Consider the following 14,950-nt stretch of genomic DNA (forward strand, 5'->3'; position numbering starts at 1 on the left):
GCCTTCATCGGGATTATTCTGCTGACGATGCAGTTTATGGGCCACAATTATTTCGCCGTCGTTTTCGCATGAGCTGGGCATTATTTCTACGCATTGTGAATGTGCTAGAAGTCGATCCTTACTTCCAACAACGTCCCGATGCTTATAGGCGTTTTGGCTTCTTACCAATCTAGAAGTGCACAACGGCGATTCGACAATTGGCGTACAGTACTGCAGTTGATTGTTGTGACAAATATTTTCGTATAGGCGAAACGACGACGTTGGCATGCTTGAAGAAATTCTGTAAAACCGTTGTTCGGATTTTTAGCGGCGTATATTTGAGGAGGCCAACCACTGCCGACGTTCAACGACTCATTGCAATGCATGAGGCCAAACATGATTTCCCAGGAATGTTGGGGAGCCTAGACTGCATGCATTGGTCTTGGAAGAATTGTCCAGTGGCTTGGCATGGCGTTTACACTCGAGGGGATCAGGGCGAGCCCACGATTATATTAGAGGCTGTTGCTTCACAAGATTTGTGGATGTGACACACCTTCTTCAGAATCGCTGGGTCAAATAATGACATCAACGTTCTCAACCAGTCCACGTTATCCAATGATGTCCTGTCGGGCAATAAAGCAGCGGTGCATTTCCTCGCCAACAATTCCCACCATACCAAAGGCTACTACTTAACTGACGGCATTTATCCGGACTGGTCGGCATTCATCAAAAGCTTCGCATTTTCGAGCGACCAGAAGAAGTGAAGGTTTAAAGTGATGCAAGAAGCTGCAAGGAAGGATGTTGAACGAGCTTTTGGTGCTCTTCAAGCTCGTTGGGGTATAATTAAAGGCTCGTCTCGTCTATGGAAGCAGGAGCATATGAGCAGCATTATGTTTACGTGCATCATATTGCACAACATGATAATTCAGGATGAAGGAGACACTGGTGAGGGATCAAGCAGCGTTCCTCAAACACAGTTCAATACCGGAGCACCACCGGAATTCGCCGCCTTTCTGGCCTGAAACGCAAACTTGAAGGACAGTCAAATGCACGCTCGCCTCCGCGATGATTTAATCGAGCATATATGGGCACGCTTTAATCCCGTAGAGCCATAGCTCGTGAATTTAATTTTATCGAAATTAATGTAATTTTTCATTATTGTTGGTTTTTATTATTATTTAATGTAACGTTTGATTTTTAATTTAATGAAATTTGAATTGTTAAAGTAAAGTTAATTTTAATTATAAACATCAATAAAATTAAATGGAAAATAAAAATACAAATTAGAGAGCCAATGGATGGACTCTCCCATTATAGAGAGTGGGCTCTTAAATGATGAAGACCATATTTAAGAGCTCTTAATTAACATTGTCACATCAGTGATATACAAATTATTATTGTCCACGATAAATAGGTGATCGACTCTGCTCCATTGTGGATGCTCTATAGTACGGGGATGATTTGATCGCAGCAGCGGCATTCACATAAATGCGGGAATTTAAAAGGAAAGTGTGGGGGCAGAAAGGTCTGTGGAGCGGCGGACTTAATCAACAAAAAGATTAGGTCAAAGAGGTGTGGATACGTGTCAAATGCGCAAACTTAATTAGAGCACATGTGAGCCGTTATTCCCCCAAATTGGAAGCTGTGGGCTCGTTTCTTGACCGTCCATAGAAATGAAAATAACCCCAGTCAACGCCGGCCCACAGACACCTGCTGCACGTGATCATCTCTCGCTCCTCCCCCAAACAAGGAACAATTCGTCTTTAACGCCGTCACATCAGTATCTACTTTTAACCCTCGGAACCACCGCTTTCCCTGTGCGAATTCTGCAGTTTCCCCGTCCCGTTCCGGGGTAGATTCGGTATTTCAGTTGGGTGGTCAGAAACGGCGCGTTAAATGCCGGCAGGCGTTTGGTTGAACCAACCTAACAACTACCACTTTCCTTCGTAGTTCACACTTCTTTCCCCCCCTTTTATCCTTTTCGCTAAAATATTGTATTTTACGTAATTATTAAACTCTTTTATTCGTTTCCAAATTGGCACTCTTCGCTGTAATTGCTTTATTTAATGAAAATTGGTAATTATTAACGAATTTGTTGGGACAGTACTTATTGAAACTATAATCGATAAATCATCCCTCCTTTTACAATTTTCAGTTTTCCTAACCCCTTGCAACTTCAAGTTTCTCTCTCTACAGCTCTCTCTCTCCGCGTCTCTCTCTTTACATCTCTCCACGTAGCGAATTTCTCGTCGTGTTCGCAGACTGCCGGCGAGTCGATTCGCCTTCAATTGCATTTTCTGTATTGTAACAAACTCCTTATTTTCTGTTTTTTTGAACGTGACTCGCATCACATCGCTTCGATCCAGGAGTTTGACTCGGTCCTGGAGTTATTGTGAGAATGCGGATAGTATAATTGAGTTTATTTGTTTGGTTGGTTGTTTTTTATTCTTCGGAGAAGACCGAGGCGTGAGAAAAACATTTGCGGATGAGATGGTGATTTTTCTGTTTAATTGTTTGTGCTTTGTATTTCGAATTTCTGTGGTTAATGTGCGTTTCTGGTTGATTTCTGGACTCATTGAAGAACAATTTCTTATGTGCCAAAGAATGAAAGCAGCTTCTTTTGAAATTTCCGACCTCTTGTTTAGAGCTTATAAACTATTGTGTTTTCTGCAATTTCACGTTGGCTGGAGTGGCTGTTGTGGCCGAAAAAACCAATCATTTGATTTCTGCTTTTATATTTAATAAGTTATGTCACAATTGTTCTCTGTTTCGCGCCTCTACTATGACCTATGCAACTTTTTCTTTTATAGAGTGATATTAAGAAGTTATATCTTCTTTTGATTTTCTCATTTGGATCAGTAATTTTTTCTCACTGTAATGTTTATATATATAGATATATAGATTGCTTATATTGTTAATTTGTTATTGTATCGATTTTGGGATGAGCGTTCTTTTTATTTGTAAAATATTTAATCTTTCTTCTAGTATATTTTGTTGGGGGGATTTTCATTTTTCTGTCCCTTTTTTTTATCTTTTTCTTTTCTCTCTTTTTCTATTTGAAACTCGAAGTACATACGAAGGATTTTTTGCATTTGAATTTGTCTGGTTTCTGCGCCAAATAGAGATCTTACCAGCCTACCTTTTTGACTTAATTGATTAACTTTTAGGATGTTGCATTTATGGAAAATGATTACTGGAAATTTTATTTTTCTATTCCATGTTCTCATGTTTGACTTTTTTCCTATTCTATAACAAATGGTGGCGATGCTAATTGGTGTGGACACATTTAATGTACTTATTATTAGATAAAAACAGGAGGGAAGATCAGGATTAATAGACGTTTGCTACAATTTTAGTGGAGTCATCAGCATATGTTTTAGTTGATCATCCCATGAAACTCTTTTATGTTTCACATGAATATTTTGTATCTACAATGATTACAGATAGATGCTTGCAACAATGAAACAACACTTACCCAATTGATGATAGCGTATGGATGTTTAGTTAGAAATGTTTAGAGAAAAGTGAATCTGACATAAAAAAATGACGAAAAGGAAATGTTATTTCTTATACATTTTACCAATTGAATGTTTTACCTGTCATGGGTCTTGGTATAGCATGTTCTATTTTGAAATTTTGAATTGAATTATAGATGTTGTCATGTTGTAGACCTTTATTTTTATTTTTTTATATTTCATAATCTGAAACATGGTGGTATTAATTGTAATGGATTTTTAAGTCCTCGTTTCCTATTCCTGAAGCAGTTTACTTTATTTCATGCTTTATTCTATTGATCAAATGCTTTAATTCAAATTTGCTTTATGCATGTTTGAACATTAATGCTTATGCTTATATTTTGCAGGTGGAGGGAAGAGTTTGTTCTTCTAGAGAAGCTAAACTGGAATTTTTAAAGCATAAAATGCTAAAAAGGAGGAAAACAGAAACAGAGAATGAATCTTATGTTGTTAGCAAGACCCTGAATAGGAGTGGTGGTGATGCTTTACGAACTTCTGCTCCTTGTGGTGTTAGTTTGCACAATCATGCTGGCCTATATTCAAGATTTGGCAACAGTTCCACTGAGAAAGATGTTTTCTCAAAGAGAAAAGTGGCTAAGTTTGACACTTCAAACCTTGAATGGACAGAGAAAGTTCCAGAGTGCCCGGTTTATTGTCCAACCAAAGAGGAATTCCAGAATCCCTTAGTTTATATCCAAAAAATAGCTCCAGAAGCCTCTAAATATGGTATGCTCAATTCCTACTTATGGCATGTGAATTTTTATGAGTTATTAAATTGGCTTGAATATTTGAACATTCCTTTGATTCTATACTTGGTTTGTGGCATTACTCAGTGATGATGTGGCTTTTTTGCTGATAAAGTTCTTGTTCAGTGACTTAATTTTGTATTTCAGTAGTTGGCTACATAAAAAATGGTAAACTTTTGACTGTTTGCTTTACAATGACTTCTTTTTTTAAAATCCGTACTTTTGTCCTCCTTAACATGCCTATCCTTCATTTGGAAAGAGAACACAGCTAAAGTTATGCTTCAATCTTCAGGTATTTGCAAGATCATATCCCCTGTACATGCTTCAGTTCCTGCTGGTGTAGTTCTTACAAAAGAAAAGGCTGGTTTCAGTTTTACAACTAGGGTACAACCACTTCGTTTCGCTGAATGGGATAGTGATGACAAGGTCACCTTTTTCATGAGTGGGATGTGAGTTTTTCCTCTATTGTCCGCATTGCTGTACTCTAATTTTATTGTCCTTTCAGGCTTTAACCTTTAATGTTGTTTTTCAGAAACTATTCTTTTCGTGATTTTGAGAGGATGGCAAACAAGATTTTTGCTCGTAGATATGGTAGTGTTGGAGGCCTTCCTGCCGCTTTCATGGAAAAAGAATTTTGGAATGAGATAGCTTGTGGAAAGACTGAAAGTGTCGAATATGCATGTGACGTTGATGGTAGTGCATTTTCATCTTCTCCAAATGATCCACTTGGAAAAAGCAGATGGAATTTGAAGGTGTTCTTCTCATAATAAAGGTTTTAGTCTTTTTTTTTTTCTGCTCAAATGGAATTTGTCTGACAGGGGGAACTAGATGTTTATAAGAAAATAGATTCTGAAGTTATTTGGTAGTTGAACAATATGCAATCTTTTCCATATTTTCCCCCCTTATCGAATCAGAAACCTCTCATTGTTCCATTTCTGTTTTTAAGAAAATCCTTGGAGTGCGTTTAGCTATAATTTCTGTTCTCTCCTCCCTCATTCATCTAGACATTTCAATTTTATGCCTTGCTTATTTGTAAACACTATTTCCTCTTTCATTATGTCTTTTTTGTACATATAGACTTGATTTTTTATGGGGACTTGAACAATTATATCTAACATATTGTACTTGTTTTCAGAAAATCCCTCGGCTGCCAATATCTACTTTGCGTCTTCTGGAGACAGAAATTCCAGTATGTGCTAATTATTTGTTCAAAATTACTTTAACCTTGTTTTGTCACTTTCCAGACTAATATGTGGTTCATATTAGGGTGTCACTGAACCTATGCTTTACATAGGGATGCTGTTTAGCATTTTTGCTTGGCATGTGGAAGATCATTACCTGTATAGGTATGTATGTTTCAACTTAAGGGTTATGATGTCTGGTATGATTCTTTACTTTGGCTGATCATAGTTTTATGTATGTACAGCATCAATTATCATCATTGTGGGGCTGCAAAAACTTGGTACGGCATTCCTGGTCATGCAGCTATTGATTTTGAAAATGTGGTGAAGGACCATGTCTATGCAAATGATATCTTACCCGGTGATCGGGAGGATGGAGCTTTTGATGTCCTTCTAGGGAAGACAACCCTTTTCCCGCCAAATATATTGTTAGAACATGATGTTCCTGTTTACAGAGCTGTACAGAACCCTGGGGAATTTGTAATAACTTTCCCTAGAGCTTATCACTCAGGATTTAGTCACGGTACGTGATAAATATGCTGCTGCAGGTTGAGATATGTATTTCTCAAGCTGTCTTTATAATTTGTTGTATCTTTCAGGTTTTAATTGTGGTGAAGCCGTTAACTTTGCAATGGCTGATTGGTTTCACTTGGGATCATTTGCGAGTCAGCGCTATGCTTTGCTCAACAGGATGCCTCTCCTTCCGCACGAGGAGCTTCTGTGCAAAGAAGCAATTCTACTCCTTTATGCAAGACCTGAACTTGATGAGCCAGAGTACACACTTGGAGATTTGATATCACAGAGAAGCATAAAGGTTTCTTTTGTTAATTTGATCCGGTTTCAGCATCATGCCAGATGGTGTCTGATGAAATCAAGAGCATGCACAATCGTTTCTTCTTTTTCCCATGGAACAATTCTCTGCAGCCAGTGCAAACGTGATTGTTATGTAGCATATCTAAACTGCCAGTGTTACTTGCATCCTGTATGCCTCCACCATGGTATTACAGAGTTCCTATAGCTTTGATTTTCTCATAATATCTTTTTCTAGAATATTAATGAATCTTTCTGTTCCATAACAGATTTCAAATCACTAGATTGGCCTTGTGGAGGGACTCCGACACTTGCTGTCAGGGACAACATCTCAGAAATGGAAGCAGCTGCCAGACAGTTCGAGGAGGAGAAGGATGTATGGCAGGAGTTCAAACAGAAGTATGGGAACAGCGATGACTTTGGTTTACTATGTCGCATGTTCTCCGGAGCTGAAAATGATAGCTACATTCCTTATGGAAAGATTTCTCTTGGATCAAACGAAGAAACATCTGGATGCCGATCTGTTTTAACCAGTTGCAGCGAAACTACTAGGACTGAATTTACAGATGCATCTGTTTCTCATATGTTATCGTTGAAATCAACTGAAAGGCTTAACATGATTGCCAAAGTAAAGATTCAATATCCTTTTGAGTTTTCCTTTAATGTTTTTCTTTTACTGAAGAATCATTGAAATTACATGTTTACTTTTTCAGGCTGGGCTGGATTATGGCAACTCCAAGTTGGAGAATAATATATATGCAATGCCTTTCGAATGTTCCCAACCCTTGAACAGAAAACCTAGATCAGAAAGGAAAGTTGTTCAGGAGGTGAACATTAGAAACACAATCTATGAAGATGAGTCGGATTCAGAAATATTCAGGGTTAAGCGAAGATCTTCTAACAAATTGGAAAGGAAAACTGCACGTGATTTTACATCTGTAAATACTGACCAGCAGGTACTATATTTCATGTCTGAGCTGTTAGGTGTGTTGTTAGCATTTCATATCTGAGTTGTTCGGCTGTATATATATAAACCTCAAATGGGGAATTCACTATAGTATGGAAGACTTATCCAACTTTAGCAACATTAAATTCATCCCCACCCCTACACTCAAGCTCATGCTTCACCCCCCCCCCCCCCCCCTCCCGGTGCCCACCTAAGCACGAAAGAAAGGGGAAACAAACAGGAGAAGAAGACAATGACAATTTTCATGAGAAAAATTTCTCTATACTAAACAGTGTTGAGCTAAAGATTTTGTAGAATAGAGTCATTGACATTTTTTATTCTTATTAATAGCACTTGTTTTGGAGCTAATATTACCCTGTAACTCTAGAAATAAGCTAAGATAATGAAATAACATTAGTAAGTCGTTTCAACTTGTCTTCTGAGTTCTGACCTAGTTCTGTTTTTCTGTCCATCCGCACTGGTTTCTCATGTACTGTTCAAATTGAGCTTTGATCTAATGGAACCATGGTTTGGCTGATCTAATTTCCTTTATAACTTTTGCATTAAACAAAGCTAGTAATGTCCTACTTGTGATAAATAGGTTCTTTAACAGAAAAAGAATTGTGGGTACTTTTGATTGCTCAAGTCCCACTTTGAAAATGGGTAGTTGGTGATTCCTTAGCGAAATGATTTACTAATTCTAATGTCTATTTCATCTCTGACTTTCTGCTAAGAAGTAGTGCACTTGTTTGCCACATGTCTGCTTTGCTTTAAAATGAATGGTGTGTAGGTAGTCTCTATCATTGAATACTTTTCTTTTCTGCAGCCTCTTGGTTGATTTTCACTCTATGGTTTATTTATTGCAGTAGTGTGATACTTTTCCTTTGATATTGCGTTTTCTTGTCAAAATGCTAGAGTAAAATTGTCCTTAAAACTAAAAATTGGAATTTTATTTTTGTTAGGGTTTCAAGCGACTAAAAAGGCAGCAACTAGAAGTGCGCGGTGGGAGCTTAACATCATCAGACTGTCCTATCCCTGATGATCAAAGTCATCATTCTGTTATGAGCTCTACTGAATCTAAAGAAGCTACGGTTAGTTCCAAATTAGCCACAGGAAGCATTTTTCCTAAGATTAAGTTCAAGAAAATGCCTAATGAAATTACGGGTAAACACGGAGAAGTGAAAAGAGATCAGAGGCATCGCCACGAGTCGAGAGAAAACTTAAAGCACAGGCGACACAAAGCCAAGAGTAGTGACAGTTTTAGGTGGTGATAGAAAATCAAACAGAATTAGGTGATAGTGGCTGAATTTGACTGGTCTGCAGCTGAAGAATCTTCAACCTAGCTAACTTGGCTAATGACATTCTTTTTCGGGGAATCTAACAACAGGGAAAAGTTAGAAATAGTGGGGCATGAAGATAACCAAATATTAGAAGTAAAGTCATTCTTTGCCCAAGCTCCAAAATGGGGCCATATTGCACAGTGATTCTTTTGCAGTTCTCGGCTGGGGTTATAAAAAGTCTTTGGCAGGAGAACTCACCTCTCTCTCTCTCTCTCTCTCTCTCTCTCTCTCTTAGGCACATACAACATGTAGGTTTTTAGGTAAGTTCTTTTTACCTTATACATTTATTTGTTCTTGTAGGCAATTCCATTGATGTTGGCTTATTTCTGCTGCATCTCTTGTAGGGTTCTGTTATTCTTTCTTGTAGCTATTGATATTAGACTATATCAATAAAATCTGAGAAATTCCTTGTTTCATTCTGTGTTTCCACATTATTTAATGCTCTTATCGCGTATTATCACCACCTATTGTTTGTTTCATTTGCAACGTTAGAAGCTAGAACCAAGTTCTTTGCTGCTTAAAAGTAGTGATGAGAGGTTGTGAAGAGCGATGAACTTGAAAGTCCAATTACATTGACTTTTTTTTGTTGTTCATGGAAAATCAATACGTTTTGTATAATAGCTAGCAATTCACATTAAAATTTTGAATAGCACGATATATAAATCACATTTGAAAAAATAAATTTAATTGGCTGAGATTTATGATTTATAAAAATGTTGGTGAAATTTGAACTCAAAATATTAATATAGTGATAAGTGAAGTAAATAAGTCCAAAATTAGAAAAAACAGGAAGTTAAGCCAATTTGAGGTAGACGAAGAATCCAAGGAGTTTGATTCACCAATTTGTCGCGTAAAGAGCTAGGCTTCTCATGTCATGCAATACAAATTTTGTATGGTTTTGCATAAGTTAAATCCAGCCCATTGGTTATGATGTTAAGGTCCTTGACCATATCCACAATCTCTTTGCAATATCGATTGGTGAGTAATGGAAAAATTCATTTACATCATCACTAACTGGATCCAAAAGACAGCAAAGATGCTACTGTGATAATCGATTTTCCTGTCTTCTTCCCATCAAGACAAGCTCTAGTAACAAGAAGAAAACAATTAAGCAAACGACATCTTATAAGAAGCTGCAAGCATTGTGCACATCAAAAACTCGTATTTCTCCATGGCTGAAGCTGATGCTCAAGAAACCAAGTGTGTGAAGAGGCGGCGCAGGTCTCCGTCACTAGTAGCACTCTGCAGTGAACAACGGCCTCCACAGACGTTCCACCTCGATCAACCAACAACCACTACCATTACGAAAAGGAGTTCAAGATTTCGCGGAGTTAGCAGGTAAATATATATTCACGTACTTTTCTTGTTTGCTTTATGAAACTAATTATGGCTACAGATATAATCCTATGTCTTTATTTTCAGACATCGGTGGACAGGGCGATTTGAAGCTCATCTATGGGATAAAGGGTCTTGGAATGAAACTCAAAAGAAGAAAGGAAAACAAGGTTCATTCATTTGTTTTGTTTCCTATTCATTGATATGCTATTACTTCTAACAATTAATGTCGTTCGATCATGTGCTGGCTGGATTTTTGTTGATGTGGAGCAGTGTATCTTGGTGAGTTGCTCAAATTACAAGTATTTCAACTTTTCCTCCAAAACACGAGCTCACGATCATCGATGTTTGGTTGCAGGAGCATATGATGAAGAAGAAGCTGCAGCAAGAGTATATGATTTGGCTGCAATCAAGTATTGGGGAGCCTCAACTTACACTAATTTCCCGGTATCAATCTCAATATTGAAATATTCACATTTCTTTAAGTATAACAATAGAAAACTGAAAATTTTAGGCCGTTAAAAAAAATCTGAATTTTAATTGCCTAGTTCCAAAGATATTCTAAACTTTCAATACTGTCAATAAAATGTTCGAACTATTGCCGTTGTAACATTTTTGGTTGCCGGAATGCTAACTTATACTCCCTCCGTCCCACTGTATCTGAGACTCTTTCTATTTAAGGCATCCCACTGTAAGTGAGACTCTTTCCTTTTTTGGTAAAGATTTTACCCTTTAAACACATTTTCACTTTTTTACCTACAAACAAAATATATTTTTCTTAATTTACGTGTCCAAAAAAAAGGTCTCACATACAGTGGGGCGGAGGGAGTAGTAGCAACTAAGTTATGCAAGAATATCTATGTATGAGGACATTTTTTTTAAACAATATCAATAGTGTAGGTCTTCTATAGATATTATTGAAAGTTTATAATATTCTCAGGATTTAAAATCTGACAATTTCCCTACAAATTAATTCAAAGTTGGTGATTTGTATCACAAGTATCCCGTTCATGATTCATTCAATATTAGAAGCTCTGCTTTTGTATTCCATAATGATAAAAATCCTGCACATGAACTTTTTTCCTTGCAGATAAGTGATTACAGAAAAGATATAGAAATAATGCAAAACATGAGCAAGGAGGAATACTTGGCCTCTCTAAGAAGGTAAATTAATTTTATTGATAATAGAAGTTTAGATTATACATTAATTTAATCTTTGTACAGGAGAAGCAGTGGGTTCACCAGAGGCGTGTCCAAGTACAGAGGTGTTGCAAGGTGCTGCTGAAAAACATTTAGTCATTGCATTTTGAGCTAACACACACATTTAGTTGATGAATTTTAATTTTGTTTGTGGTGATGAATGATTTGAAGGCACCACCAGAATGGGAGATGGGAAGCAAGAATAGGGAACAAATATCTCTACCTTGGTACGTAACGTATGGTGATCGAGTTGCGTAATCCCATTCTCTATCGCTCTCAACTCAACTCAACTCAAACCTTTTCTGCATTTAGGCACTCAAGAAGAAGACGTTGCAGCTGTCGAATACAATGCAGTCACTTGCATTAGATGGCTACAAGGCGAGGCTGAGCCTAAGTGCTTGAGTGGAAATTCCTTCAGTATCAAGAATCCAGCAATATCTGAGAAGCGTGAGATCATTGAAAGGAAAATGCCTCTCAGCCCTTGGAACAAGGCCACGGCCACGGCCCCGTCAGCGCTCAGTCTACTCCTCCGCTCCTCCTTGTTTAAAGAGCTCGTCGACAAGACCACCACTACCACTGCTGCTGGGAATGAAGATGAGTTTAGGGCTGTGGAAAGAGATGCATGCAATGTGTGATATGTTATTTATTTGAATTGGTTAATAACTATGTAACATGGCAGTATAGGACTTCAAATAATTACTCTAGAGTTTGCTGCTCATTCATGACTACCACTCTTTACATGTTTATAAATACACTAGCAGAAAGAGCGTATGTTGTACGCATAATTAATATTATTTTATTTGATAAAATAAAAAATAATATTTATTTATATTTAACTTTTCAATGAATAATTTGGTCTCTTTAATTCTATTATCTCATACAACATTTTTTTAGAAAATTTGTGAGTTCATTGCTTCTACTAAAGTACAGCACCCTCCGTCCCTGAAATGACTTCCTCTTTAGGGACGGCACGGGTTTTAAAAAAAAGTTGTAAAGTGTATTGATAATGGAGAAAAAATGTTATGATTATTATTGGAAGATGTGAAAATGTGTTATAATTAGTATTGAGAGTGGTGAAAAGTGAAAAGTAAGAATAAATAAAATATCATTAGTGGTGGGGTAGTTGTCCAAAAATATAAAGAAAGAAATATAAAGTTATTTTGGGGACGTCCCAAAAAGAAAAAAGAGGAAGTTATTTCAAGGACGAAGTGAGTATAATTTATTGGATAGATATATTTATTTATAAGCCTTATCAATAGGGGGGAAATTTATATTTAACCTATAAAATAAATAATATATTCAATAGAGCCACAAGTATAAAACTATAGTAAAAGTAGCCATTTTGTAGTAAAAAGACAAACATACCCTCAATGGGACCACAAATAATACTCCCTCCGTCCACAATTTAATGCCCTGTTTGGCTTTAAAAAACTGTCCACAAATTAATGCCCTGTTTTGCTTTTTGTACCCTTTTACTCTCCTACTTTTTCTATATTTACTACCCTTTGCCACTAATGGACCCACCTTCAAACACCTTTTTCACTTTTATATTCTATATTTACTACACTTTATCACTTTATCACTTTAGTCAACTACTTTATCACTTTAGTCAACTACCCTTATATTTCATCCACATCACCTTTTTCAGCTTTCTTAGTCTCCGTGCCAGGACCCAAGTAGGGCATTAATTTGTGGACGGAGGGAGTATAACTATAATATATTAAATAAAATCAACAAAAATCCCTCTCTCTCTCTCTTCTCTCTCTCCTGTCTCTCGATTTTTTTGTTTAAAGCTTACTCTCTCTCAATTTATGGGGGTGTATTCGTTGTGGATTTTAATAGATTTCTATGGATTTTAAAAGTCTGGGTGTATTCGTTCCAGACTTTTAAAAGTCTGCAGAAATCTGGGTGTATTCGTTTAAGACTTTTAAAAGTCCATATAAATCTGGGTGTATTCGTTTCAGACTTTTTAAAATCCATACAAATCTAGGTGTATTCGTTATTCCATTGACTTAAAATCCGGAATGACTTTCATGGATTTCATCCAAAAAATACACACCACGAAATCCGGCCAAGAACCACGAGAATTGAAATCCATGAAATTTTAAGCGAGAGCTGAGTTCCAGCGCCCGCGGCCAAGAAGCCAGCGAGCGCTGGAACTCAGCCACCGTTGAGAGAGTCCAACATACACTGGATTCGAGCGAGTCTGAATTCTCTGCCTCTCTCTCTCTCTCGACGCGCTCCGTGTCTCTCGCCACGCCGTTGCCGCCGCCGCCGCCGCAGGCCCACAGTCCCCCAGCGCAGTGCGAGCGCCGCACCATCTCTCCTCTCCCCGACTCCTCCGGGACCGCCCCGGCGCACCCCTCACCTCTCAGCTGCTGTGCCGTCCCGTCGCCCCCGGCGCGCCGCTCCTTCAACCTTCTAGGTTCGAATTTTTCTGTATTCGTCGTCGAATTTTTATTTTTTCTGATTTTGACTTATCTATTGCCGCATTGCCCAATGCTGAGATTGAAATCTATTATCAATTTTGAGTTTCCCGTGCTGACATTCTGCAATTCATTTAAATGAATGGTTTTTGCCTTTTTTGTGCCCAATGCATTGCTCAACACTTCAGTGAAACCGATTTTTGTTGCTGGTAGTTCATTGTTTTATTTTATTATATATTTTCCTTTATTGTTTGTAGCTCATCTGGTTTTGTGATTCTGATTCATAATGTTTTATCTACTCATTCGTCCTTCCAAGATTCGAAGCATGTTTGTTGACAAAATACTAATCTTGCTGGGTTTCCAGCGCTCGCTGGATTCCCAGCGGTCGCTGGGTTTCCAGCGGTGCTGGGACTCAGCGGGCGTTGGCATCATGGATTTCAATTCCAGAATTATCCCATAAATTCTTCGAAAATCAGTGAAAATCGGGGTGAAATTCAACCACGAATTCTTTGAAAGTCGTCTGGAATCTATGTGAATTCCATGGAATTTAAATTCCATGGACTTTTTAAAGTCTGTGGAAATCCACAACGAATACACCCCCTTAGTATCTCTAAATTCAGCAAATCACTCTCTCTCTCATCTCTCCTGTCCCTCTCTCGTTTTTTTTTTTCAATTAATCTATGTATACATATTATGTATATACATAATACCCTTAAATTTTAAAGTTAATTTTTTATATTTAGTCCGATAATTAATATTTAAGAGCTTGACTAATTTAACCCTAGACTAATTTGACGGCTGTGTAGTTAGATATGCTTATTTGTTGTGTTTTCCTTTTTCTACTCAAATATTTTAGAAAGCAAAACAATTATTTGATTCTTTTAAAATAGCTACCATCATAACATGATATTCATCAAAATTGCAGCAGATCTGACCGTGCATATTTTTTTTGGAGATAAGATAGAAATGGTGCATTAAACATTCAGCATTATACATTCTTGTCGTCCATAATATTTGTAATTTCATCGATTAACCAATATGAGTACAAAATAGGGAAATTAAATAACCAATTAAATATTTTTTTGAAATTTTATTCAACTTTTTCTTAATTTTTTTTACTGTATGTGTAGTAAGAGTATCAACAATGGGGCTCAATACTCGGCTCGAGTCCCCTTACTTTGCATCGTCTCCCGTTGTTGCACCCTACGGTGCAGAGCACCGATGCACTCCAGTGCGCCGGGTGCAAAGGGGAGCGCGTGTCGCCACCACCCTATTTTCGGTGTTTTACATTAAAAAAATAAATAAATCAAAAATCGAACAAAAACTGACAAAGATGGTGAAGGCTATGGGAGTATTCTCCCAAACTCAACGCGACCTCGCCGATAGCATGTTGATGAGTAGGGACACCTCTCAAATGAATCCCGACGAGTTGGCGTTTCACTTGGCCAAGGTGGCGGAAATCAAGCAACGCA

General features: G+C 37.5%; 2 protein-coding genes across 2 annotated transcripts; both read left to right on the forward strand.

Annotated features, from left to right (window-relative positions):
• Positions 1-1,940: 1,940 nt before the first annotated feature.
• On the forward strand, positions 1,941-8,933 carry LOC130993113 (lysine-specific demethylase JMJ13-like). Its single transcript, XM_057917865.1, has 11 exons — positions 1,941-2,472; positions 3,842-4,220; positions 4,533-4,689; positions 4,773-4,992; positions 5,376-5,429; positions 5,507-5,586; positions 5,667-5,944; positions 6,021-6,419; positions 6,501-6,859; positions 6,945-7,187; positions 8,140-8,933. The coding sequence occupies exons 1-11, from the start codon at positions 2,470-2,472 to the stop codon at positions 8,446-8,448; spliced, it is 2,481 nt and encodes an 826-aa protein (XP_057773848.1). The 5' UTR covers positions 1,941-2,469; the 3' UTR covers positions 8,449-8,933.
• On the forward strand, positions 8,652-11,881 carry LOC130993115 (ethylene-responsive transcription factor WRI1-like). The gene is made up of 9 exons (XM_057917866.1): positions 8,652-8,777; positions 9,597-9,855; positions 9,940-10,022; positions 10,126-10,134; positions 10,211-10,299; positions 10,943-11,016; positions 11,077-11,127; positions 11,224-11,279; positions 11,365-11,881. Exons 2-9 carry the CDS (start codon positions 9,689-9,691, stop codon positions 11,685-11,687), a joined length of 852 nt encoding a protein of 283 aa, XP_057773849.1. The 5' UTR covers positions 8,652-8,777; positions 9,597-9,688; the 3' UTR covers positions 11,688-11,881.
• Positions 11,882-14,950: the final 3,069 nt, after the last annotated feature.

Source organism: Salvia miltiorrhiza, chromosome 7, assembly GCF_028751815.1.
Source record: "Salvia miltiorrhiza cultivar Shanhuang (shh) chromosome 7, IMPLAD_Smil_shh, whole genome shotgun sequence".
NCBI classification, from domain to species: domain Eukaryota; kingdom Viridiplantae; phylum Streptophyta; class Magnoliopsida; order Lamiales; family Lamiaceae; genus Salvia; species Salvia miltiorrhiza.

Bases quoted from the DNA above. Each gene is read 5' to 3' on its own strand.
- LOC130993115 (XM_057917866.1), top strand. From the start codon at position 9,689: ATGGCTGAAGCTGATGCTCAAGAAACCAAGTGTGTGAAGAGGCGGCGC. The intron at 10,300-10,942 runs GTATCAATCTCA...TTTTCCTTGCAG, and splicing joins CAACTTACACTAATTTCCCG to ATAAGTGATTACAGAAAAGA. The intron at 11,280-11,364 runs GTACGTAACGTA...TTCTGCATTTAG, and splicing joins GAACAAATATCTCTACCTTG to GCACTCAAGAAGAAGACGTT.
- LOC130993113 (XM_057917865.1), top strand. The intron at 5,430-5,506 runs GTATGTGCTAAT...GGTTCATATTAG, and splicing joins TTCTGGAGACAGAAATTCCA to GGTGTCACTGAACCTATGCT. The intron at 7,188-8,139 runs GTACTATATTTC...TATTTTTGTTAG, and splicing joins CTGTAAATACTGACCAGCAG to GGTTTCAAGCGACTAAAAAG.